The sequence below is a fragment of the Terrapene carolina genome, unplaced genomic scaffold, assembly GCF_002925995.2.
Source record: "Terrapene carolina triunguis isolate 2854851 unplaced genomic scaffold, T_m_triunguis-2.0 Scaffold189, whole genome shotgun sequence".
NCBI classification, from domain to species: domain Eukaryota; kingdom Metazoa; phylum Chordata; order Testudines; family Emydidae; genus Terrapene; species Terrapene triunguis.
The window spans coordinates 2,190,955-2,217,721 of NW_020664540.1; the positions used below are offsets into that span (position 1 = coordinate 2,190,955).

Below are 26,767 nucleotides of genomic sequence, written 5' to 3' on the forward strand. Positions count from 1 at the left end.
GGGGGGAGGGGGGAACACAACAGGGCTCAGGACAGAGGGAGCTTGCTGGCAGCAAGGGCTGTCTCAACTTGCTGATCTACTTAAAAAGGCAATGTACTTAGAGTGGGGTCAGCGTACTTAAAGGGGCAATGCGCATCTCTCTCTCACACACACAGGGTGTATGTCTATCTCTATCTGCCTTGCTGTCTCGCCTCCCTCCATTTGTTCTGCCTTGTAGAGTGTGAGGCTACATTAACAACAATGTGTTAACCCTTGAGGGCTCAGCCGAGTACTTGTCCATCATTTAGCAGTAAGGCATTCCCTGGGAAATATCCCACCCTCTGACTTCACCACCTCAATCAAGCTTCACAATCATCATTGCTGTGTACAGTATTAAATTGTTTAAAACTTATACTGTGTGTGTGTGTGTGTGTGTGTGTGTGTGTGTGTGTGTGTGTGTATATATATGTATGTGTATGTATATTAGTCTTTTTTTCTGGTGAAAAAAATTTCCCTGGAACCAACCCCCCCGCCCCGCCATCTACATTAATTCATATGGGGGAAATTGGATTCACTTAACATCATTTCACTTAAAGTTGCATTTTTCAGGAACATAACTACAATGTTAAGTGAGGAGTTACTGTACTGTAGTGCAATCTCTTTATTGTGAAAGTGCAACTTACAAATGTAGATTTTTTTTTTTTGTTATGTAACTGCACTCAAAAACAAAACAGTGGAAAACTTCAGAGCCTTCAAGTCCACTCAGTCCTACTTCTTGTTCAGCCAATTGTTAAGACAAACAAGTTTGTTTACATTTACAGGAGATAATGCTGCCCTCTTCTTATTTACAATGTCACCAGAAAGTGAGAACAGGCATTTGCATGGCACTTTCGTAGCCGGCGTTGCAAGGTAATTACGTGCCAGATATGCTAAACATTCATATGCTCCTTCACACTTTAGCCACCATTCCAGAGGACAGGCTTCCATGCTGATGATGTTTAAAAAAATAATGCGTTAATTAAATTTGAGACTAAACTCCTTGGGGGAGAATTGTATGTCCCTTGATCTGTTTTACCTGCATTCTGCCATATATTTCATGTTATAGCAGTCTCGGATGATGACCCAGCACACGTTGTTCATTTTAAGAACACTTTCACTGCAGAGATGATGCAAAGAAAAATGCAAAGAAGGTACCAATGTGAGATTTCTAAAAATAGCTACAGCACTCAACCCAAGATTTAAGAATCTGAAGTGCCTTCCAGAATCTGAGAGGGATGAGGTGTGCAGCATGCTTTCAGAAATCTTAAAAGAGCAACAGTCCAATGCGGAAACTACAGAACCCAAACGACCAAAAAAGAAAATCAACTTTCAGCTGGTGGCATCTGACTCAGATGATGAAAATGAACATGCGTCGGTCCGCACTGCTTTGGATTGTTATTGAGCAGAATGCGTCAGCAGCATGGACGCACATTCCCTGGAATGGTGGTTGAAACATGAACGGACGTATGAATCTTTAGCGCATCTGGCATGTAAATATCTTGCCATGCGATCGCCTGTTCTCACTTTCAGGTGACATTGTAAACAAGAAGCGGGCAGCACTATCTCCTGCAAATCAAACAAACTTGTTTATCTGAGCGATTGGCTGAACAAGAAGTAGGACTGAGTGGACTTGCAGACTCTACAATTTTACAGTTTTATTTTTGAATGCAGTTTTTTTTGGTACATAATTCTACATTTGTAAGTTCAACTTTCATGATAAAGAGATTTCACTACAGTACTTGTATTAGGTGAATTGAAAAATACTATGTTTTTTTTACAGTGCAAATACTTGTAATCAAAAGTAAATATAAAGTGAGCACTGTACACTTTGTATTCTGTGTTGTAATTGAAATCAATGTATTTGGAAGTGTAGAAAACATCCAAAAATATTTGAATAAATGGTATTCTATTATTGTTTAACAGTGCGATTAATGGCGTGATTAATTGCAATTAATTTTTTTAATTGCTCGACAACACTAATTAGTACACTTCATGGACTAATTGCCCTCGAAAAGTTCCATTGGTTTTCAGATTTAAAAGAGTCAAACTACTAAACTGTAAAAAAAAAAAAAAAAAACACAGGTATACACTAAAAATCTTTTGCCTGAACAGTAATGTTGATTAGAAGTGTAATTTTTAGAGACATTTCTATACCAGCAAAAGCCCTAGTGTAGATACAGGTGCAGTGGCACAGAAGTGCTTTTGCCTTTATAGTTTACTTCACTTTGGGAACCAGTATAAGCTATAATGGCAAAAGCACTCTTTTTTTGCTGATATAAGCTGTATCTGCATGAGGAGGGTTTGCTGGTATAGCTTTCCCAATAAACCTTTTCTAGTGTCTGGCCTTAGTGAGGTGATAAAGCAACTGCTGATGATTTTAAATAAAATATTTGGGCATTTCCAGACAATTAATTTCAACAGTTTTATTTACAACAAAGGTTTCAAACAAAGTACACTAAAGCTAAGATTGAAACAATGTAACTTACCACCAAAGGAAAGTCTGTAATAGACATAGCCGGTTAAGGCCAACCCAACCCATATTTCCTGGTAAACCGTAGTGTAGTAAATCCTCATGGTGTTCCATGTCTTAGTCAAATATTTTAACATCTGAAAGTTATAAAAAAAAAATGGTCATGATGATGAATTTTGCTATTACATCCTCACCTGATGTTTTGCATGAATAAAGAAAGTATTTGTTGTCTCTTGAATCAGGACAAAATAAATAAGGAACTTTATATTTAAAGGAAACATTTAATGGTATCCATAAATAGGGTTTTAAAATAGTAACCATTTAACAGTTAAACGGTTTATCAGTTAAACGGTTAACAGTTAAGCAGTTCATATGGGGAGAAATATGGGTGCGAGCGGTGCTGCAGCATCCCCATGTTTTACACGGAGCCCCGGCTGCCAGTCCTGTGCCCGGGGTCCCGGCCGCATGATGGCAGTGGAGTCCCAGGCATAGGATGCCGGGCAGCAGCAGAGTTTAATTGTTAACCAAAACCGATAAGACTGAGCTTATCGGTTAACCGGTTAAACTTTTACATCTCTATCCCTAAGCTGAACTTAGTTTAATTTCCTATGTTTTTATTTGAAAGTTTATTGTATTAATTGAATGCTTGTGAAAAGTGCACATATATACACACCCCCGGGAACTGAAGTTCTCTATTGCCAAACCAAACAATTGTATTAGATGAAATCAAGGTCAAGAGTACATATCAACACCAAAGGTAAAAAACAGTAGAATGATGTAATTAATATCCCCAAACCAAGCATTAAAAACCCAGAAAATTCAGAGTTAAAGTTACAAGGGGCTGCTGGGTGCTACCACAATAAAAAGAAAGATGAATAATTATAATGGGTCAAGTAATCTACCACTGAGTGCTCTTGACACATGTCCACTCATCCTAAGGCTGCTCACGACTCATTGCAACCAACAGAATTGTTGCATACAAATTAGACAAAGGGTGGTGATTCATTGAATCATAGAATCTCATGGCTGGAAGGGACCTCAGGAGGTCATCTAGCCCAGGGGTCTCAAACTCATGGCCTGTGGGGTTCTTGCGTGCAGCCCGCCAAGCTCCCCCTCCCCCACCTACCCCGTGCCGCTCCCTGAAGCGGCTGAACTACTGTATATCCCTGCAGCCCCGAGCAGGGGGGTGGGAGGCGAGTAGACAGCTCTGTGCTCTTGCAGCTCCCATTGGCTGGGAACTGGGAACCGTGGCCAATGGGAGCTTTGGGGGAGGTACCTGGAGGAGCAGCAAGAGCAGCGCATGGTGCCATTCCCCCCCATCCCGGGACTCCGGCTGCTTCCTGGAGCGGAGCGAGGCCGGGGACAGGGCAGGCAGGCAGGGAGCCTGCCCTGACCGCAGTGCATGGCGCTGCCACCCTCGATCCGCTCTAGGTAAGCAGCACTGGGCCGGAACCCGTACCCCGCATCCCAACCCCCTGCCTGGAGCCCCTTGCCACACACTGCACCCGAACTCCCTGCTGCACCCCTCCCGCACCCCAACTCTCTGCCCTGAGCCCCCTGCCGCACCCTGCACTTCCTGCCCTGAGCCCCCTCGTACCCTGCACACCTCCTGCACTCCCTGCCCTGAGCCCCCGCCGCACCCTGCACACCTCCTGCACCCCACACCCCAATTCCCTGCCGTACCCTGCACACCTCCTGCACCTCAACTCCCTGCCCTGAACCCCTGCCACACGCCACACCCCTCCTGCACCCCCTGGGGACAGGGAGGGGGCAGAGTTGGGGTGAGGACTTCAGGGAAGGGGTTGGAATGGGGGCAGGGAAGGGGTGAGAAGAGGCAAGGCGGGGCAGGGGGGGGGGCTCATGGAAGGGGTGGTGTGGGGGCAGGGCCAGGGGCAGCAAGTGGGGAGTGTCAGTGATGCGGCCCTCGGGCCAATGCACTAGTCCTCATGGGGGACTGGGAGGAAGTAATTTTAAATTAAGAATAATCAAGATCCCCTTCCTCCCTTTACCCCAAGCCAAAGTGAAAGAGCAAAGGGTCTTACCTAGATTTACTTAAAAATAGTCGAGGGGTGATAGAGTAAGAACATGGTCCAGAACAACAGATGCCCATCCCTGTTCTACTGAGATTTAATAAATAAATACATTTAATTAAGAGTCTAACATTTCCTCTCCCAACATGTTAAGTTCACCTTTACTCAGAAAAGCAGAATACATAGTTTTATGAGGCTGCTGAAAATACCATTTGACAGACAGTACGGAGGGAATTAAAATTAACACCATTACTCCAAGTACACTTTGAGACATGGCCATGTTTTATACTCATTATGTTCACGGATTTAGTATTTACAAACATTTTTGTGAAAAACATGAGATATTTTAATATAACTTCTTCTCAACACTCCAAAAGACATGGGAGTATATATAAGAGCACCACACTGTATAATACTTTACATTTCTGTAACATTTTACCTTGAGAAGCCTGAAGCATTTAACAAACTATACACACAGCACATCTAAACTAACCACATGTGGATAAAGGACAGCAGCTAGTGCACTGCAAAACTGTAAGAAGGAAGGACAGAGTTTGCAGGGGACTTTAGGTCCAGGTTCCACTGACCTATTTGCTAATAGTAAATAGGAGACTCTTCCTGGCATATATATGGGGAGAAAGTTGGAGAAGTGGAAAAGGAGGTGAGACTAATGTCATCTTTGAAGCAGAGACCATCTTTCTTTTTGTTGTTTGCTTACAGTGCCAAGCAAAACGTTGTCCTGGTTCATTACTAGAGCTTCAAAGCACTATGCTACCACAAATAGGCAATATGTAAGCATTCGTTTAAAAGGACATTTAACCCTTACTGCTGTGAAAAACTTCTGAATACACAGCAATGCAATGATGTCTTCCCTGGACTGTGGAGAGACAGCTCTATTACACCTGTTACCTTTCCTGACATGTAGCTGAATGAAAAAACTAGTGTTGTGTTTTCATTTCTGCTACTCAGAACCACGAGAAAGACTGCATACATTTCAAATGGCTTCTGCTTAGAACAAGGGTTAGGAGGCAATGCAGACTAACAGATGCATATACCTATCAAAGCAACAGGTGGCTGTGACGTAAAAGGAAAAAAAAGGAACGTATATGGACAAAATGCTTTCTCTCCCACTAGCAACCAAATAAATCAGGGTGTACAACTTCAAATTTGTATTGCATTAATAGGCTAAAATGAAATCCCCACTAAATAAACACACTAAAAAGCTCAGCACCCTTCAGCTACTGGGGGGGGGGGGGGGGGGAGAGAAACCCGGGCACTCTACAAGGTATTGGCCCATCTTTTACATCAGCTTCTGGCTACTAGGTGCCTAATACAGCTGCGGAGCCCTGGCCTGTTCACTCGAGGAGTGCTTTGGGATCTGAAGCATCGCTGCAGAGCAGAGAAGGCCTTTGCGAAGGCCTCACCCACCATGAAGTGCCTGCCACCCCGTCCACCCACCTTGGAGGGGAAACGTGCATCATCACGGAGGGAACCCCGAGTTTGTAGGCTGCCGAGCAACGTAACTTGCTCCACCCCCAACCAGGGGGAGGCAGGTCAGGCTCAGAGACAACCGATCTCCGCGCTCTCCCTCCCCCCAGCATTGCCAGGGCACAGCCCCCGGATTTCTTCCCCAACTGCCGGGCCGGGCCGGCTCCTCTCCTCCCCCTCCCCCCCCGGCTTCTTGGCAGCTGGGCCCGGCTCCGGCATGAATCCCGCGGGCCTACAGCGCCCGAGGAAGGCCGCAGCCGCGCTCGCGGCAGACCTGGGGGAACCCGCCTTCCCTCAGCTCCCTCAGCAGGACGAACCGGGCCGAACCCACCTTGGAGCCGGTGACACACGGGCGGTTGGCGAAGGTCACGGAATGGAACTGCCGCTGCTGCCGCGCTCGGGACGCTGGGAAAAGAACCGCCAACGAGAGGAGAAGCTAGAACGTCTCCAGCGGCGGCGCCCCGCCCCCTAGGCCAGAGAGGAGCGGGAGCCACAGGCACCCTAGCAAGCCCCGCTACCTCAGCTAAAGTGCGCTCTGCCCTCGCCTCAGCGCCCCCTACCGGCAAGGGCCCCTCAGCGCCCTTCCCCCGCCGCGCCCCCCTGCCATGCAACCTACTCAGTGACCTTCCCTCCCCCACTGCACCCCTGTCTCAACGCCCTGTCTCTTATTGCGCCCCCTGCCGGGAGAAACCCGCTCAGCCCCCTGCCAATTGCCATAAAGCCTGCTCGAGGCCCTGCCATCCCCACAGCACCCGCTACTGCGGAAGAGCCCGCTCAGCGCTATGCCCACCATTACTCCCCCCGGAGGAGATCGTTCAGAGCCCTGCCCTTCCCCTATAGCCCTTCGAGGGGGGGGCTCAGCTGTTCCTTCAGTGCGACTTCAACCCAGCGCAATAGCCCCCCTGCACTGCCCTGATGGAGAGGAACCCCAACAGCCCTTGGTCCCCCCCACAGCGCCTCCTGCGGGAAGGAGCACAACCCGTGTCATAGAATCATAGATTATTAGGGTTGGAAGGGACCTCAGGAGATCATCTAGTCCAACCCCCTGCTCAAAGCAGGATCAATCCCCAACTAAATCCCCAAATGGCCCCCTCAAGGATTGAACTCACAATTGTCCTGCACGGCCTTCCCCATGCAGTCTGGGGGATGGCTTGTTTTAGAGGCAGGGAGCGGGATTTGCCAGGTGGGAGTCATACGGGTTATGGGGTGTGTCTGTGTAATGTATGGGGGTGGTTACAGGGGGATGCTATTGTCCAGGAGATGCTAGGGGCATTTGCTGTCCGTGGCTGGGATTCAGGGAGGGAGAGGCGCATTACCCTGGCATGCGGGAGACGCTGGCAGGGATGCAGGAAGGAAAGGGTGCGGTTCGTGCCCTACTAGAGGTGGGAGGGGAGGAAGCTGTAGTGGGGGGTTCTCCATAGCACTGCACGAAGGAATTGTAAGGACCAAGGAGAGAGGTGAAGGGACCTTCGAGCGAGGCAGCGCAGAACACTAAACACCTCGCGTCCTGGCCGCGGCTGCGCAGTGTGAGCACGTGGCTGGAGGGCGGGGCTGCAGGGGGCGGAGCCAGCCGACCGCGCGAGGTGCATGTGGCGGCGCAAGGGCTCCGTGAGTTCGGGTCCGGCCGGCTGTCGCGCGGGAAACCTGACCGCTAGGCCGGCTCTTTACGGCCCGGGCCCCGCCATGCTGCGGAAGCTCACCCTCGACCAGATCAGTGACTGGTTCACTCTCGGCAAGAGCGTCACCAACGTCGAGTTACTGGGCGGTGAGCCTCAGGCCGCCGTGTCCGCCCCCCGCCGCGGCGCCAGGCCCGCAGTGCGGGAGCCGCCCGCCGCCGGGTGAGTGTAGGAGCCGCTCGGGGAGGGGAGCGGTGCAGTGGTTTGACCCCGCCGCCGGGCCGGGGTTATCCCCCCTGCTTTTGACACGGATCTGGAGCGGGCCCCAGCTGTGGCCTGCCCCACTGCTGTGGCTCTTCCCTTGGACGGGGAGCTGGTGGGCAGCGGCCTGGGGATTAGCGGCAATAGAAAACGCCCTCTGCCCTGGTATCGCAGACGGGGACCTTTGGCCCGGCCGAGGCTCCCGAGCAGCGGCGGGGAAGGAGATGGTCTGGTCCCGCTGTGGGGATTGAACTGGGAGAGCCCTGGAGCCTTGCCAGGGGTGGGCTAGTACTAGGACAAAACTATCGTGAGCCAAGACAGGCACACATTTGAGAAACGTAGCCATGAGGTGGGAGCTAAGATAGAGTGAAGTTCTTGAGAGACCACTAATTACAAGAGTGAAGTTATCTTAGCACATTTGGTTTGTCAGAAGATGTTACTTACCCACCTTGTGGCTTGTGGAGATGTCCTGCTTGAGGTTATTCAAACCTCCTCCCTGTTATCTGAATCCTTTCTTTTTCCCACATGTAGCTCATGTTGGGAGGAGTGTGGGGGGCAAAGAAAGGATTCAGATAACATGGAGATTTGGATAATGGAGAGTAGGTACCCCTGCCCAGGACTGTGAGGAGGAGGAGGATGAGCCTACCTCCCTAGCTGTGGGGGAAGCCATCCAGCCTGCAATTGAATGGCTTCTGCAGCAGCACAGGGAGTCCTCTGCAGCTCTGATGTCGTGGGAGTGAGTGAGCAGGGCTTGTGACAGAGGAGCTGCAGAGGACTTTCTGTGCTGCCACAGTGCTGGTCACACCCGATCCCTGAAGGCTCCAGATTCAAGGAAGGCTGTGGACTTGGCAGAGCAGAGTCCTGGCTTGGGGGCTGGTCTCTGCTCCTCCAGAACCGCAGCCATGCTGTCACACATTGGGCTTGCAATAATCGGGAGGGCAGGAGTGGCAGCAAAGGGAGCCCTCTGCAGCCTGCTGTTACAGGAGTGAATGAGCAGGGTCATGACAGCGGAGCTGCAAAGGGCTTGCTGCCACTCCTGCACTTATCCAAACACCCAATTTTCTGAATAAAATCTCTGTCCCCCATGCTATTCGGATAATTGGGAGTATACTATACTCATAAATCTTTGTGTCTAACTGTGAATACTCTGCTGTTGATCTCACTGTTTGAGGCTAGCCTTCTTTGGAAGCCCATGTTAGTTATAGATTGCAGCAGAGTGATGCTTTGACCACTAAGTGATTGATTTTTCAGCCTTGATACCCTGACCGAACAAGGAAGTAGTTTCACAACTCCTTTACCTTTTTTTATTAGAAAATGGCAAAATAGAAAGATACTACTACTTAAGTGGACTCCCATAGCTGAGATCTAGTGCATATAACTAAAATGTTCATTGTATTAAAAAAAATTAGCTTTTTTTTTTTTTTGAGCTACACCAGAGAAGGTCAACTCTGGAATGCGTAGTATATAGCATGTCGGAGCCCTGGAATTGTAAACATTCAATTACTTTTCACTTTCTCTTGCAGAGAGAAAGCTCAAAGTATAACTTCTTGGTCATTTGGGACATTTGACAGTGGAAAAAAAAGTCCATCAAAAGGCTCAACAGGTTAATCCCCTCTCTTAGGTCTCAGGAATCATGGGATATGCCCCTTTCACTTCTTCCCACCAAAGTCTCCCTGTTCTCACACAGTCATTGCTCCCTGTGGACTTCCTGAGAATTGTAGGAAAGGAACTCTGCTTCTGCAGACCTGAGTGTTGCATGATGGTGAGGCTAGAGTGAGTGACCAGGAGAGTGTTCACTCCCTTCCTTTAGACCTACTTGATATGCTCATTAGTTTCAGGAGGCTTTTTGTAGGGCTGCTGCCACTATGAGATGTAAGCTCATTGGGGACCCATCCCCCCCTCTGGGTATGTCTGCACAACCTGTGGCAGTGAGTCTCAGAGCCTGGGTCAACAGACCTGGGCTTGTGCTATGGTGCTAAAAACGGCCGTGTAAACCTTGCAGCTCAGTCCCAAGTGCAGCTGTTTCCTGAGTGTGCATCTCTGACTTGCTGGTTGTAGCATAGATATACTCGCTGAGCTTTAGGATGCTTTGTGAGGGTTCACTCTCGTTTCCCAGTGTTTGTCATAGACTCTCCAATGAGTTAGTAAATATTCTAAAAAGAACGAGGAGTACCTGTGGCACCTTAGAGACTAACAAATTTATTTGAGCATAAGCTTTCATGGGCTAAAACCCACTTCATCGGATGCATGCAGTGGAAAATACAGTAGGAAGATATATATATATATATATATATATATATACACACAGAGAGCATGAAAAAATGGGTGTTGCCATACCAACTGTAACGAGAGTAATTAATTAAGGTAAGCTTTTAGGTGAGCTATTATCAGCAGGAGAAAAAAAACTTTTGTAGTGATAATCAGGATGGCCCATTTCCAACAGTTGACAAGAAGGTGTGAGTAACAGTAGGGGGGAAAAATGAGCATGGAGAAACAGTTTTTACTTTGCATAATGACCCATCCACTCCCAGTCTTTATTCAAGCCTAATCTAAAGCTCAGAAGGTATGGGGAGGCCTGTTCCTATGGGTGTGGGAAACTATTCCATGTCTAGAGTTATAGGCAGTTATAAGAGTATAAGCTCTTAGGAAAACGAATTCTTGCTTAACTAAACTTTCAGAAAAAAAAATATATTTTTTGAGACTGTCTTGCAAACACTAAATGAAGGCAAGGTAGAAGATAGTGACCTTTATCTCACGAGTGTGTTTTCCAGGTAGTTTTTCGTACTTGGAATGTTCTTTGTATTTCCAAGCTTTTCAAAGTTTAGTGTGTTAAAAATTCTAATGTGTTCTTGTTTTGTCTACTCAACCTTAACTTCATTGTAACCTTTATTTTTTAATCTGGAAATCTATAGATGAATATCTCTCAAAGCTTCAGTTGTCCTTTCTCTACGTGTTGAGGAACTCTATCGAAGTGTCTTACTGGTATACTGTAGTAGGAGAATAAGCAGAGGAAGTGTTTCTCCATAGTGCCTTTGTGAAAAGACACTTAGAATTGGGGCCAATTTTTCTTTTTTAATGGTGTGACAGACTAACAAAAGGAAAGAACATCTGGAGAAAGAAGCTTTTTGTGTAACAAAAGTGTGCAGAAATCTTTCTTCTGTGATGGTGGGAGTTAAATCTAGCCCTTTCACAATTGCAGCAAAAGTGGGTTTTTGCATCATGTTCATTGATTTTTCTGCTCTAATTGTGCCAGTTGCGGCCACAGTTACTACATGCCACTTGAGTCTAATACAAGGGTAGGCAACCTATCACATGCTTGCCAAAGGCAGCATGCGAGCTGATTTTTCAGTGGCACTCACACTGCCTGGGTCCTGGCCACCGGTCCGGGGGGCTCTGCATTTTAATTTAATTTTAAATGAAGCTTTACATACAACAATAGTTTAGTTATATATTATAGAGTTATAGAAAGAGACCTTCTAAAAACATTAAAATGTATTACTGGCACGCGAAACCTTAAATTAGAGTGAATAAATGAAGACTCGGCACACCACTTCTGAAAGGTTGCCGAGCCTTGGTCTAATACAACTTTATTATGACCCCATATTGATGGCTTGGGGCAACAACTAAAATTGAAACTTACATGTGTGTGTTTTTTTTAAATTTCAAATGCTCAGGTAATGTATATCCTCTGGAACAGGTTTTCAGACTCATTCACCACTATAGAAAGCTTATTCTGTAAGATACCAAATCACTGAAAGTTATCCTGCAGCCCTGATTAAGAGTTAACTTTTTCAAAGAAAAGCAAGGAGATGAAGTAAAACCACGTTTATTTTGAAATAAAAAGGTATCTCTAAATCTCTTCAAGGAGAGAGAACCAGCCACTAAAGCTAGCTAAATATCCAGATTGTTTCTCTTCATCTGAGGAGCTTTGCAGTATTGCAACGTATGCAGAAAACCGTTCAGAAAACTAACCATAAACAGTACAATGTTATAACGTTTGATTATTTTCTCTTTACAAGTTCTTGTTGGACTTGTGAAATAGTTTTCATCATCAGAACTTCTCCTCAGTTATATTGAATAAATCGATTACTGTTTTAAAGCGTACCTCACACACTGTATATTGTTTTCCTTAGAAGAATCTCAAAAAACTATGTAGATTACTGAACAGAAGTTCCTGCTAACATTTTGCACAGTGATCGGATTTTGAAATATGGATAATGGCTATTGCTTGTTACAGTAGATGCTATAGGTACAGTACAAACAGGATAGTTTCAACATTTTTTGGAAAGATCTACAGTTATATTTTTTATCTCTTTATATTAAAAGGTTCCTTTAAACACAACATCCTTGGAATAGTAATGGCAAAAAGGGTAATGATTTTAATTAAAGTTGGTAAAATGTATAGAGACTATAATTAGGGATTTAAAATTCTGAGGTTGCAACAAAGGGGAGCATGTCATATTTCTTATTCCTATATGTTTTTACGTCTCTGAATTGGGATGATAAAAGAGAATTCAGATAACTGAAGAAAAATTTTAACTTGATGGATAGTAATATGGAAGATTCCAGATTCGGTGAGAAAAAGTGGGAAACATGCTCTGTGTATTTTTGTCAACGTAACTTGAAACTGTGGGAATTTCATCTTTGTCCGATTTGTTAGAGCTGTCACCAGGCACTGTGAAGTGTTCAGAGCAATTTGTATTCCATACATCTACCAGTTGGTCTTGTTGGTTTTCCTTCTCAATAGTAGTTAGGAAATCTTTTAAAACTTGCTTGAATATGTAGACTATTTCCCAAGGTAAGACATCATTTTCTGCCAAAACTTCACGAAATCTAGAAACAAACAAACAAAAAGAATTGAAATCTAATTTGTCAGTGCTGAAAACTATTCCAGCACACTTTTCTTCCTCTTCCTTTTTTTAGGGGAAAAAACTATTTTCTGGCCTCACTTGTTTCTTTTCTTCTAAAAAAAAGAAGAGAAAAATAAAAAAGCTCCTACAATGCATTTGGATGCAGTACAACTGTTAAGATCAGTGGATACTAGGGTGGGTTTTTTTTTTTTTTTTTTTATTAAGCCATCTTGGTAAGTTGATTCAAACTGACTTTGCCCTCAAGTATTTTCTGGGCTTTAAAGGGAGCATAGGTTCTGTTCTTCCCACACAGCCCTGGAAAATATATAAAAATACATCATTTGGGGAATTTATATATAAAAATCACATAGAAAAAGTTAATTATTAATGTGTGTTTTAACTAAATGTTGAGACATGCTTAATTGCAATCCCTTTAAAATGTGAAGAGATTGGAGGCTTGAATGTAAAATGTTGTTGTGTTAATACTCTAACTCAATTTTGTGGTCATCAGGTAAATGATGGGTGTCAGATGTCTAAGCATTGTATACCTCTCTGGTACTTTGAAGATCATGCAATAAAAAGGCATTATAGAAGACAGTGTACTGTGTTATAAAATTAAAGAGTTTTATTTCTAGAAAAGCTATAGGAAGCTATACAAATAAGTCTTCAGTTAAATTTCTAATCATTGTTACTTTGGGGGGAAAAACACAACCAAATTTTAACAACTTTGAACTAGAATGTTGAACTAGAGTAAGGGGGAAATTAATTGCCTAGAAAGTGACAATTACAATAATAAGAGAGAAAAATTGTTACCTGCTAAGAACAGTTCCAGTTTGGCAAGGTTGAATTTGTGAACAAAGGACTTCAAGCTGCCTTTGTTCAGTAGCTGGGATTGTGGCTTGCGGATTTTGGTAGTTCTTCAACCAGTTGTAATCCACACCATTTTTCTGGACTTTTTGTTCATTTTCAATCTCTTGTACTAATCTTTCACGCTCTTTCAGGTGCCATTTCAATTCCCTCAGCAGGGTCTTGGTCACTACTTCTGAGCCAGGATATTGTGCAGATTTGTAGGAATCATTTTTTGACCATTTCATCCAACCAAAAAGCGGCATTTTTTAGCTATGAGAAGATTGAACATTATAGCGCTTTGTATTGTAAATTGTAGTGTTTGTTTTCCATGAAAAAAGATTAATGGAAAATTCAGAATGCTTTATGTGGTGCATTGATATAGATGGGCATATGCTCAATGTTAAAATATTTTGCAATACACTTTAAGAAGTAACTGATCAAAGCCTCCAAACTCAAATTAAATCTGACACGTTACAATTTTTACAAAGATTGAAAGAGACTTGTAGCAGTTCATCTCTTCAATTGTTTTATCTGCACCATTAAATCATACTAAAATTTACTAGACTTTGAAACTGAATTGTCATCCGAAGTAGAAAATATCATTTGATAAATTGTCACCCTGAAATGCTTTTAATATATGATGTTCTAAATAATAAACTTGCAGTTAAAGCAATTCTTAAGCAGTTGTTGATCAATTTTTAGAGATAGGTAGTGTGATTCTGCATTTTTCACTCTTTAAAATTCCATACCTGTGTTTTATTTTAAATACATTTTCTTATTTACTCATTAGCATCTGGAAAACTATAATAGAAATAGTTTAAATTATATATTTTTATTATGTAGGTGTAACTTGTAGTCACATTTATTACAAAACAGTACACTAACTTGGGTAAAATAACATACTGTACCTTTGATGCACTTGTTTGTGAACAAGTTGTTGCGGTTGAGTTTGCTTGAATTGAGATCTCTTCTTATTCTAGCATATTCTGTTTCCAGACTGTAGCCACTATTGAAAGAAAAAGAGTTTCCCCATTTACTCACTTAAACTGTGCTTGGAAGAATAACTATCTGGACTGAGCATGAGATTTCGATTCCTTCTGTTTTTAAGCTTAATTCATCTTGTAAAGTAGAGAGAAATCCTGTTGACCTAGCATTGGCAACCAAGTACTTTCCACAGAGTCCATTAAGGTCTCCTACCTTTGAATTGAGTTCTGCCTATGGCAGCAATTTAAAAAAAGATGGCAGCGATTTCAGATGCTTGTTGCTAAATACATCCAAAGGTATTGTTGGTCGTCAGACGAATAATGGTATCTGAAGCAGCTACAGATGCGCTCCTAGCTAAAGTTAAGACTGTCGCATGATGTGATGCTTGGCTGTGCATAGCTGTAGGTCACAATTTGGTGCTGTATTTTTATGCCTTTAGAGCTCTAAAAATAGCTGTTCCTTTTATTGTCTGTCTAAACTTTCAGATCATTTAGATGCTAAAGATTTTTCCTCTTCTGTTAGTGTGGGGGAAATATATATTAAGCTGTTTCTGTTTACAGTTGTAAATGTGTAACAGTAATCATTTTCTGGTTAGATCTTGTGAAAGCTCATCTTAACTGAGCAGTGACAATAAAGAGCGACTTACAAGGTAGTTGCTCAGAGTTTTTTAGGCTATTGTAATACTCTGTTTTCTGATGAATTTCATCTCATGGTATTAAAACTGTTTTTAGTTGTAGTGTTTAGCTGTTAGCATTTTTAATTATCATTTCAAATGTAGTTAAAGAAGCAACTTTGCAACACTACAGTACCCCATGGAAAATATATTAATCTAATTATAATGGATAAAGGGTTAGAACAATGGCGTAAATTAAATTCAGACTGAAGTAAAAACAGGATTTTAAGTCTTACCATAGACTTTTTTTCCTCCCTTAACTGAACGTGTATCTCTTGTTCTTTTTTCTTGTTGATTATATTGGAAAATATCCACTTCAAGATTCATTTTCAGGGATGATATTGTTCATGCTAAAGGTCGCTGAAGCAGCCATTTTCCGTTCCAGTTATCAGGTCTGTTCCTATTAATCTAAACAGCAGGCATGATATATGAAATGCCTTCTATTCTGCTCTCTGTATTGTTTGTTTTAATGACTCTCTCTTCTGCTATAAGTATTGTTCTCTCCTGCTTTTACCTCTCCACTGTTTTGTTGAACTGTTGGAAGAACAGGGGTTGTGTAAATCTGTTCCAAATGTCATGCAACATAAAGGATGACGTGTATGGATGTTATTAAAGCTGATACTACTTATACATTGGAAAAATTCAGATGTCAGTATTAATCATCTTCAACTGGAAGGTTTTCACATTGCATTGTATATGGTACTATGAAAAAGGAAAAGAGCTGGGCTTATAATGACAGAACTGTCGTCACAAATTTTCAGTTGAAATTAAAATGTTTCCTGCCACCTCTCTTCCAGTATAGTTAGTGTGTCACCACTTTTTTCCCCCAAAAAGTATATCAAATTTTATTGTATCAGAAAATAAACTGTTGTACAATACATAGATTCTAGGACTGGAAGGGACCTCGAGAGGTCGTTGAGTCCAGTCCCCTGCCCTCATGGCAGGACCAAATACTGTCTAGACCATCCCTGATAGACATTTATCTAACCTACTCTTAAATATCTCCAGAGATGGAGATTCCACAACCTCCCTAGGCAATTTATTCCCGTGTTTAACCACCCTGACAGTTAGGAACTTTTTCCTAATGTCCAACCTAAACCTCCCTTCCTGCAGTTTAAGCCCATTGCTTCTTGTTCTATCCTTAGAGACTAAGGTGAACAAGTTTTCTCCCTCCTCCTTATGACACCCTTTTAGATACCTGAAAACTGCTATCATGTCCCCTCTCAGTCTTCTCTTTTCCAAACTAAACAAACCCAATTCTTTCAGCCTTCCTTCATAGGTCATGTTCTCAAGACCTTTAATCATTCTTGTTGCTCTTCTTTGGACCCTCTCCAGTTTCTCCACATCTTTCTTGAAATGCGGTGCCCAGAACTGGACACAATACTCCAGTTGAGGCCTAACCAGCGCAGAGTAGAGCGGAAGAATGACTTCTCGTGTCTTGCTCACAACACACCTGTTAATACATCCCAGAATCATGTTTGCTTTTTTTGCAACAGCATCACACTGTTGACTCATATTTAGCTTGTGGTCCACTATAACCCCTAGATCCCTTTCTGCCGTACTCCTTCCTAGACAGTCTCTTCCCATTCTGTATGTGTGAAACTGATTTTTCCTTCCTAAGTGGAGCACTTTGCATTTATCTTTATTAAACTTCATCCTGTTTACCTCAGACCATTTCTCCAATTTGTCCAGGTCATTTTGAATTATGACCCTGTCCTCCAAAGCAGTTGCAATCCCTCCCAGTTTGGTATCATCTGCAAACTTAATAAGCGTACTTTCTATGCCAATATCTAAGTCGTTAATGAAGATACTGAACAGAGCCGGTCCCAAAACAGATCCCTGCGGAACCCCACTCGTTATGCCTTTCCAGCAGGATTGGGAACCATTAACCGTACTCAGAGAGTTGTTATTATCGAGCCAGTTATGCACCCACCTTATAGTAGCTTCATCTAAATTATATTTGCCTACTTTATCGTTAAGAATATCATGCGAGACCGTATCAAATGCCTTACTAAAGTCTAGGTATACCACATCCACAGCTTCTCCCTTATCCACAAGACTCGTTATCCTATCAAAGAAAGCTATCAGATTGGTTTGACACGATTTGTTCTTTACAAATCCATGCTGGCTATTCCCTATCACCTTACCACCTTCCAAGTGTATGCAGATGATTTCCTTAATTACTTGCTCCATTATCTTCCCTGGCACAGAAGTTAAACTAAGTGGTCTGTAGTTTCCTGGGTTGTTTTTATTTCCCTTTTTATAGATGGGCACTATATTTGCCCTTTTCCAGTCTTCTGGAATCTCTCCCGTCTCCCATGATTTTCCAAAGATAATAGCTAGAGGCTCAGATGCCTCCTCTATTAGCTCCTTGAGTATTCATGGACAATATAAACTTTAAAAAGCAAGAAGGTGAATACTGGAAGATACATGACTTTAAAACCACAGTGAGCAGTCTTTAAAGATATATCTACAGTGCTTTGCTTGTTACCTTAATTTATTTTGTGGGGATATAAATTGAAAATGTTTAACATTCTACTGGCATAAAACAGTGAAACTCAGCATCCATACTATATATGCCTTCATATAAACTTCAGATCCCGATTCAGTGAGGAATTAGGGATGATTCAAAGCAGAGCAATAGTTAATCTGGTCTGATATCCAGTGGCCAATCCTGAATGCTTTCTCGGGAGGCATAATTCCTCCCACTTACCAGAGTACCATTAGGTGGACATTTCTGCTTGGCTTCAGCTGGTAAATTGGTTTATACCCTGAAGTATTAAGGAATTTTATCAGAATTAGTAAATTATAGCTGCTATTATTACTTACATAAATAAATTCTTATTAAAAATTACTAAGCTGTTTGCCTGAATGATATCCTTCACGTAGTTCCATAGTTAAATTACACATGGCACAAAGTATTTCCTTTTTAACATTAAATATGTGGGCCTTAAATTGTGAGTGCTCTCTGGTTCTTATTTTATTGGAAATAGATGCATCTAACTGGCTTTTTTGAGATCATTCATTATGTTAGCAATCTGTACTCTCTCTCCTCACTCTTGTTTTTCCTTCCTGACCTAGTAGACCTAGGGGAAAACTTTCAAAAGCACTTAAATCACACTTTCAAAAGTGATTTAGGCACTTAGGAGCATAGGTCTCATTGACTTTAAGACTTAGGAACCTAAGTAACTTCTGAAAATTTGACCCGTAGTCCTTTAACCTCCTTCTCTCCACCCACCCCCAAATCAGTACATTTTTACCATTTTCATTGTCCTCCTCTGAATCTTTCTCGGTCATTTTTAAGATATAATGACCAAAACTATGTGTAATACTTAGGTGAAACCATACCATCAGTTGATACAATTCTGTATATTTTTCCTATCTCTTGCTCAATACAGCAGAATTAATTTTGCTGCTGCAGATCGAGCAGATGTCTTCAATTAGTTTTCCACAATATTTTTTCTCTTTCCTGAGATAAATAAACTAATCAGTGTATAGAAAAATCTCATATTGTAGGCTTACCTTGCAATTTTCTCTAACTTAAACTGCCCATTGTGTTGCCCAGTTATCTAGTTTCTTTACGTTCTTCAGGAATTGATCACAATCCTTCCTATAAATTTACTAATTTAAATTTTGTCATCAAATTGTTACCACACCATTTACCTCCTTTTCTAGATCACAGTAAATGTATGGAATGCTATTTCTAGTATTCTACTTGGGGTGCCCCACTGTTATACATGTGGCGAGTTGGCGATGTACTCAACCGTTGCTGCTTCTCCATTTTAATTAATAATAGCCCTTTCTGAACTTCAGTGGTAGCTCCTCTTGTTACGCAGATAAGGCCAGAAGGCAGCCAGTCACCTTTTGGACTCACTAGCCTTCTCTCCCATCTCCATTTCCTAGACTTCCTCTTGACTTGTTTAGCAGGGCAGCTGTGTGTTCATTTGTGCGCTCTCTCGTAGCAAGAAGTGCATGTGCCAGAGTGAACTACTTGCTTGAATCTCTTTAAGCAGTTTTGATAAGATGCTTCCTTATGAATATGTTGAACAGAATTGGTCCCAGTACAGACCCCTGGGGGACACCACTATTTATCTCTTTCCATTCTGAAAATGGACTATTTATTCCTACCCTTTGTCTCTTATCTTTTAACTACTTACTGATCCATAAGAGGACCCGTCTTATTCCATGACTGCTTACTTTGCTTAAGAGCCATTGGTTAGGGACTGTGTGAAAGACTTTCTAAAAGTCCAAGTACACTATATCCACTGGATCACCCTTATTGACATGCTTGTTGACCCCCCTCAAAGAATTCTAGTAGATTGGTGAGGCATGATTTCCCTCTACAAAAACCATGTTGCCTCTTCCTCCAACTAATCATGTTCATATATGTGTCTGATAATTCTGTTCTTTACTATAGTTTCAACCAATTTGCCTTGTACTGAAGTTAGGCTTACCGGCCTGTAATTGCCAGGATTGGCTCTGGAGGCTTTTTAAAAAATTGGCATCACATTAGCTATCCTCCAGTCATCTGGTACAGAAGCTGATTTAAATTATAGGTTACATACCACAGTTCTGCAATTTCAAATTTGAGTTCCTTCAGAACTCTTGGATGAATACCATCTGGTCCTGGTGACTTATTACTGTTTAATTGATCAGTTTGTTCCAAAACCTTCTCTTAATGACACCTCAATCTGGGCCAGTTGCTCAGATTTGTCACCTAAAAAAATGGCTCAGGTTTGGGACTCTCCCTCACATCCTCAGAACACTGATACAAAGAATTAATTTATTTTCTCCGGAATGGCCTTATCATCCTTGGGTGCTCTTCTAGCATTTCAATTGTCCAGTGGCCCCACTGATTGCTTAGCAGGCTTCCTGCTTCTGGTGTACTTCATTTTTTTTTCCTGTTTCTTTTTGAGTTTTTAGCAAGCTGTTCTTCAAATTATTTTTTGGCCTTCCTAATTATATTTTTACACTTCACTTGCCAGAGTTTATGCTCCTTTCTATTTTCCTCAATTGGATTTAACTTCCAATTTTTTTAAAGGATGCCTTTTTGTCTCTAACCACTTCTATTACTTTATTGTTTATCCACAGTGGCACTGTTTTGGTCCTCTCACTGTTTTTTAATTTGGCATATACATGGTTCAAAAAAGAACTAGATAAATTCATGGAGGATAGGTCCATCAGTGGCTTTTAGTCAGGCTGGGCAGGGATGGTGTCCCTAGTCTCTGTTTGCCAGAAGCTGGGAATGGGCGACAGGGGATGGGTCACTTGATGATTACCTGTTCTGGTCATTCCTTCTAAAGCACCTGGCTTTGGCCACTGTCGAAAGACAGGATACTGGGCTAGATGGACCTTTGGGCTGACCCAGTATGGCCGTTCTTATGTTCTTACATTTAAATTGAGCCTCTAAACTTTAAAAAGTTTCCATGCAGCTTGTAGGGATTTCACCTTTGGCACTGTACCTTCTAATTTCTGTTTAACTTCCTCATTTTTGTGTAGTTCCCCTTTCTGAAATTAAATACTACTATGGTGGGCTGCTGTAGTGTTCCCCCTCTCCTGCAGGGTGAGGGGGACAGGGCAGAGATGGTCCAGTCAAAACCATAGAAAGTTCTCTGAATGCTGAAAGGACCAAGGATCCTTGCTTTGGCTAGTTCTGCCCCTAACTGCTGAAGTCTCTGGCTGGATCCTCTTTGCAGTTTTCTACCAAGCCTGCACAGCAGGGGGTATGTTCAGTTACTAAAAGTGTGTCTATGAGACACTGGGTGTTTAAATGGAAAGCTAAATTACAGCTCCCAGTGTAGAATCCTCTGTAGCTGCTTTTACTAAGTCCTCATCTGCCTCTTTGAAGCCACGCTTTTCCTAGGATAATTTAGACTGGAAATGGAGCTCTGGGGAGGAACTTTGAGCTGGTGGCCACCCAAATGACTTGATCTATTCCCTGAGCATTTCACAGTCACTATCTCCATCCTGGTCCCTACTGTTATATTCTTATTTTTCAAGCATGGAATTACTATCCATATAGATTCTATGGTACAGTTAGGTTAATTTAATACTCCTGGGGGAATTCTGCGCCACTGTGCACGCGCAGAATTCATGTCCCCCTGCAGATTTCTTTGCTTCCCTACAGCAAAATGACTTTCTGACAGAAAAGCAAAGGGAAGCTTCATGAGTGGTCACATGTCTCTCCCCAGCAGTGCGGCCGTATCTTTTCAGGCACCCAGAGCACCCAGTGGAGAGGTAAATCACTCCGGGGGGAGGGGCTGGGGATGCCTAAAGCTGGTGGCTCCTACCTTGCACCGGGCTCAGCTACTAGCTTCCTCTTTACTGTAAGGAGCGGTTGGGGCTGGGACAGACGCATTCCCAGAAACCTCCCCTGGCAGCAGGAAGCTTTCTGCCCCCATTGCTTCTCAGCCACAAGGGGGAGAGGTCACTGTATGGGGAGCTGCTCCCCTGTCCACCCAACCCTTGTGCATCTGGACCCCCCCATAGTCAGATCCCCCTCAGCAAGCCTCACTCCCTCTGCACCCAGAATGCCCCCACCAAGCCCCCCATACCCAAACCCCAACCCAACTGAGCCTCACGCGCCGCATCCAGAGCCCTCTGCACCCAGACCCCTCCACCAAGCCCCATCCTCCCTGCATCTAGACCCTCATCCCTGAACCAAGACCACCCCCTGCTGAGCCTGCCATACTCCAACTCCCACCCTGACAAACCCCTTCCGCCCTGCACCTGGACCACCCTGTCGAGCCTGCTGTACATAGATCTCCACCCCACTGAGCCACAACCAGCTTCGCCTGGACCCCCAACCCCCTAAGCCTCATTCCCCCAGCACCTAAACCCCCCCTTGCTGAGCCCCATGTAGCGCTCCAACCACTTTCACCTGCACCCTCCAGCAAGCCCCTGTGCATCCAGATCTCCCCCCACACCTGGACCCCCCCTTCTGAGCCCCCCCCAACAGAACCCTCTCACCCTACACCAAGCCCCTCTACACTTGGATCCTGCCGGGCTGAACCAGCTTGCCCCATACCTGGATTGAGGGCCATGGCTGGGTGTGTATGAGTGTCCCTCTCACTTGCTATCTTGGTGTGCCTGGTGTGGAGGGGTAGGGCCCTGGAGTGTTTTTGGGGCAGGCCCGGCCCTTGCACTGTGTCAGGGTTGGGTACAGCCTCACCGCTGAGTCCCTGTCCTGTGGGCGGGGCATGCAGGATGATCTCCCACCTCTGGGCAGCCAGTGGCCTGTGCTCCCACCTGCCATGCTGGAGCCTGCACATTTCTTTATTGACAAATAAAATAAGCAGAATTTTGCAGAATTTTAAAATATTGTGTGCAGAAATTTTATATTTTTGTTGCAGAATTCCCTCAGGAGTAATTTAAGATTTTTCTTCATTTGACTCTATGCTTTCTTTCACATATAGTGCCACTCCTCCGCCAGTTTTACCTGTTCTGTCCTGCTGATATACAGTAACTCCTCGCTTAACGATGTAGTTATGTTCTTGAAAAATGCAACTTTAAGCAAAACGATGTTAAGCGAATCCAATTTTTCCATAAGAATTAATATAAATGTGTGTGGGGGTTAGGTTCCAGGGAAAAAATTTTCCCTAGACAAAAGACATTCTATACATATAAGTTTTAAACTTAAACAGTTTAATACAGGTATAAGTTTTAAACAATTTTAAACAAACAATTTAATACTGCACTCAGCAACGATGATTGTGAAGCTTGGTTGAGGTGGTAGAGTCAGAGGGTGGAAGAGGGTGGATCGTCTGGCTGCTCTTCTTGCTGTTCTTGCTGAACTTTTCCAACTTGAAAAAACACATCTAGAGATTGTTTTGCTTTCATTTTTTTTTAATTTGTAAATTTCTTTATAGCAATTCATTACATGACCAACTCTCCTAATCACTTTGGAGCTGCGTTCCCTGTCGGGATGGTCATCACTAAGGATTTGCAAGCCAGCTTCAGTCATTTGGAAAGCTTCAGAAAGACATTTGGCAGTCAAATTTTGGTGGGTTTTTCTTCTTTTACTCCTTGGCCCTCTTCTTCCATTGCTCTCATCACCTCTAGTCGCATCAGATCTTCATTGGTTAGCTCTTCTCCATGTGATTGCAGAAGTTATGTAATGTCAGATTCTTCCACCTCATCAAAACCCGCCTTCTTGGCCAAGCCAAGGATATCTTTCTTCATAGCGGGGACAGCATCTTTAAATCCTTTTAAGTCATTGACACATTCAGGCCGCAACATCCCCCACACACTGTTCATGCATGCCTGAGTAACTTCAGCCCAGGACTCACTGATGTTATTGATGCATTTGAGGATGTTGTAGTCATGCCAAAATTGCTGAATCGTAGGCTTGCCTTCCCCATTGGTGCCTCTGATGAGCTAGTTGAAAGTATGGCATAAGTAATGTGCCTTAAATGCAGCGATGGCTCCTTGGTCCATGGGTTGGATGAGTGATGTGGTGTTAGGTGGCAGAAAGACAACTTTGACGTTTTCGCACAAGTCGTCCAGGTTGATTGGATGACCTGATGCATTATCAGTAAGTAATAAAATCTTGAAATCAAGATTTTCCTTGGCACAGTATTCCTTCCATGCAGAGACAGCATAGAGAGTCAGCCATTCTGAAAAAATAGCTCCAGTTATCTGTCCGTCCTTACTGGATCTCCAAATGACCGGAAGGTGTTCCTTTGAAAATCCCTTGAGAGCGCGTGGTGTTTCGGATTGGTCACTGTCAGTGGTTTCATCTTCATGTCTCTGGCAGCATTACCACCTAGAAGCAAGGTTAGGCGGTCTTTAGCTGCTTTAAATCCAGGTGCTGTCTTCTCCTCTCTGGAAATGTAAGTCCATTCAGGCATCCTCTTCCAGTAGAGGCCCGTTTCATCGACATTGGAGACTTGCTTAGGGGAGTAGTCACCTTCTTCAATTATTTTCTTGAGATAGGGAATTTTTTAGCTGCTGCAGTATCGGCATTAGCCGCCTCGCCGGACATCTTGATGTTATGCAGGTGGAAGGGCCTCTTGAACCAATCAAACCATCCCCGACATGCTGTGAACATCTCTGTTCCTGATCCTTCACCTTGGTCTCTCTTCAAATTGTCATACACACTTTTTGCCTTTAGCTTGTATGAGGTATGTTCTGCTGGTTTTGGTCCTCTATCCACACTGAGAGAAGAAGCTCCATGTTTTCCATCAAAGTACTTCTTGATCGACTTATTTTAGTAGCACTAAGTGGTGTTATACACCGAGCACTAGCCCTGATCTTCTCGGCATTATTCCGAATTGTTCTCACAGTGGTCGGAGTAAGACCTAGAGTGATGTCAATGTCTACTGCATGCTCGCCTGCATCAAAATGCCTTAAAATGTCTAATTTAGTACCCAAACTAATGGTTTTCCTGGTTTTTTTTTATTGCTAGTGGTACTGCTACTGCTAGGCACTCCACTATCACTTGCTGGGCGTTTTTGACTCACGATGCTGTGTGATACTGTACAGTACAATCACAATGAGCCCTCCATTATTACATTTAAAACAGACTTGCACAGGGCCACTGGAACAATGTCCTATGTCAGCTCCTTGAGCCCCTTCTGTTTCTTTCTCATGCACGTTACAGCAGCTCCACTTTCACCAAATCTCCCTGCAGTCACTAATCAGAGGATTTCTGGGGACCTGCTCATGAGCTTTTCCTAAAGCAACCGTGTTGATATCAGGTGCGATATTTCCCAGGGAATGCCTTGCTGCTAAATGATGAACTAGCCCTTGGCTGAGCCCTCAAGGGTTAACACATTGTTAATGTAGCCTCACACTCTACAAGGCAGGAGGGAGGGAGACAATAGACTCAGGCAGTGGCTGCAAACACTTCCCTGCAGAAACTGAAGGTGATGATGAACCCACGGTATCCCGGCCTGCTGGAGCACCACTCCCTCCTCCGGATGGTGCATGCAATCTCTTACCTAGCAACCTGAATTTGGCCTCCAGGACTTCTCTTCTATCCTTCCCTGTGTCATTGGTACCTACATGTATCATGATCACCCAGCTTCTCCTCAGTACTACACATAAGTCTGTCTAGATGTCATGAGAGAGCCGCAACTTTTGCACCTGGAAGGCAAGTCACCATGTGGTTTTCCTAGTCATCACAGACTCCGCTATCTGTGTTTCTAATGATTGAATCCTCCATTACTATTACCTGTCTCTTCCTAGTAACTGGTGTTCCCTCCCCAGGAGAGGTATCCTCAGTGTGAGAGGATACCATGACATCATCTGGAAGGAGGGACCCAACTATGGGATCATTTCCCTCTGCTCCAGTTCGATGTTCTCCTTCCCTGAGACTTACCTCCTCCTCAACAGCACAGAGGTTGTCAGACTGGGGGTGGGACCATTCTACTGTGTTCCAGAAAGTCTCATCTATGTATCTCTCGGTCTCCCGTAGCTCCTGCAGTTAAGCCACTCTGGTCTCCAAAGCCCGTGTGCAGTCTGTGAGGGACAGGAGCTCCTTGCACCGAATGCACACATACATCACCCGCCGAAAAGGCAGGTAATTGTACATGCTGCATTCAGTGCAATAAACTGGATAGCCCCCACTCTGTTGCTGGACTTCTGCCTGCATTCTCTTTTTACTCCTGTAGCTCTTTTCTTTATTGTTTTGTTTTTATCAGGGGATGTTTATTGCCTTACACTTCATTAACATTCTTTAAATGTATCTAGCGTCCCTCCTCCCCCCGCATTCTCAACTCCCTCGCAAAACCCCCCTGTTAGCTGCTCCTTTGGTCACTTAGGAATCTGCTTTTTAAACCGCTGTTCGCCCTGAGGAGCCCAGCCCCCTAGCTAAGGGTCGATAGGTGGTAAAGGGCTTGGGGATCAAAGCCTTGTTAAGAAGTTCTGTCAGCCTTGCCTAGCAGGCCGCTAGGCTCAGCATGCAGTCCCCCAAACAGACTACACTATATATACTTCAGTCAAGCAGCAAGCACACCACAAACACACATAGTAAAGATAACAGTCACCCCAAACATAAATGTATATTTCTAGGAACAAAGAATGTAGGTCATATTTACAGGATGGAGTGTGCTATCCTGGAAAGCAGTGACTCTGAGAAGTGCTTAGGGGTTATGGTGGGTAATCAGCTTAAAGTGATCCCAGAGCAATGCTGTAGCCAAAAGGGCTAATACGATTCTTGGATGTATAAGCAGGGGACTATCAAGTAGGAGTAGGGAGGTTGTATTACCTCTGTATTTAGCTACTGGAATACTGTGTCCAGGTCTGGTGTCCATAATTTAAGAAGGCTGTTGATAAATTGGGGAGGGTTCAGAGAAGTAGAATTGGAAAACATCTTGTAGTGAGAGACTTGATCTCAATTTGTTTAACTTATCGGAGAGAAGGTTATAGCTTGATCATAGACTTTAAGTACCTACATGGAGAAAGGTTATTTAATAGTGAGCTCTTCAGTCTAGCAGACAAAGGTATAACAAGATCCAATGGCTGGAAGCTGACACTAAACAAATTCAGGCTGGAAATAAGGCTCAAATTTTTATTAGTGAAGGTAA

General features: G+C 43.6%; 3 protein-coding genes across 4 annotated transcripts in view; 1 reads left to right on the plus strand and 2 right to left on the minus strand.

Annotated features, from left to right (window-relative positions):
• The window catches only part of ATP5MPL (ATP synthase membrane subunit 6.8PL), an 8,777-nt gene extending 2,338 nt beyond the window's left edge, over positions 1-6,439 (minus strand). The window contains exons 1-2 of one of the 2 annotated variants that reach the window (XM_026654318.2): positions 6,338-6,439; positions 2,505-2,625 (exon numbers count right to left, since the gene is read on the minus strand). In XM_026654318.2, coding sequence (XP_026510103.1) covers positions 2,505-2,625 — 121 coding nt within the window. In that variant the 5' untranslated portion in view covers positions 6,338-6,439. Of the gene's footprint in view, positions 1-2,504; positions 2,626-4,530; positions 4,612-6,337 lie in introns of those variants that run through there. The other variant, XM_026654319.2, reaches the window with a different exon arrangement.
• Positions 6,440-7,689: 1,250 nt separating this feature from the next.
• The window catches only part of TDRD9 (tudor domain containing 9), a 165,048-nt gene continuing 145,970 nt past the window's right edge, over positions 7,690-26,767 (plus strand). Inside the window, exon 1 of the mRNA XM_026654176.1 lies at positions 7,690-7,844. Within this exon, the coding sequence (XP_026509961.1) occupies positions 7,690-7,844 (155 nt within the window). The remainder of the gene's footprint in view (positions 7,845-26,767) is intronic.
• Positions 12,419-13,845, minus strand: RD3L (retinal degeneration 3 like). The gene is made up of 2 exons (XM_024217182.1): positions 13,547-13,845; positions 12,419-12,716 (listed from the first exon to the last, which is right to left on the minus strand). The coding sequence occupies exons 1-2, from the start codon at positions 13,843-13,845 to the stop codon at positions 12,419-12,421; spliced, it is 597 nt and encodes a 198-aa protein (XP_024072950.1).

Bases quoted from the DNA above. Each gene is read 5' to 3' on its own strand.
- RD3L (XM_024217182.1), bottom strand. From the start codon at position 13,845: ATGCCGCTTTTTGGTTGGATGAAATGGTCAAAAAATGATTCCTACAAA. The intron at 12,717-13,546 runs GTAACAATTTTT...GTTTGTTTCTAG, and splicing joins ACTGGAACTGTTCTTAGCAG to ATTTCGTGAAGTTTTGGCAG.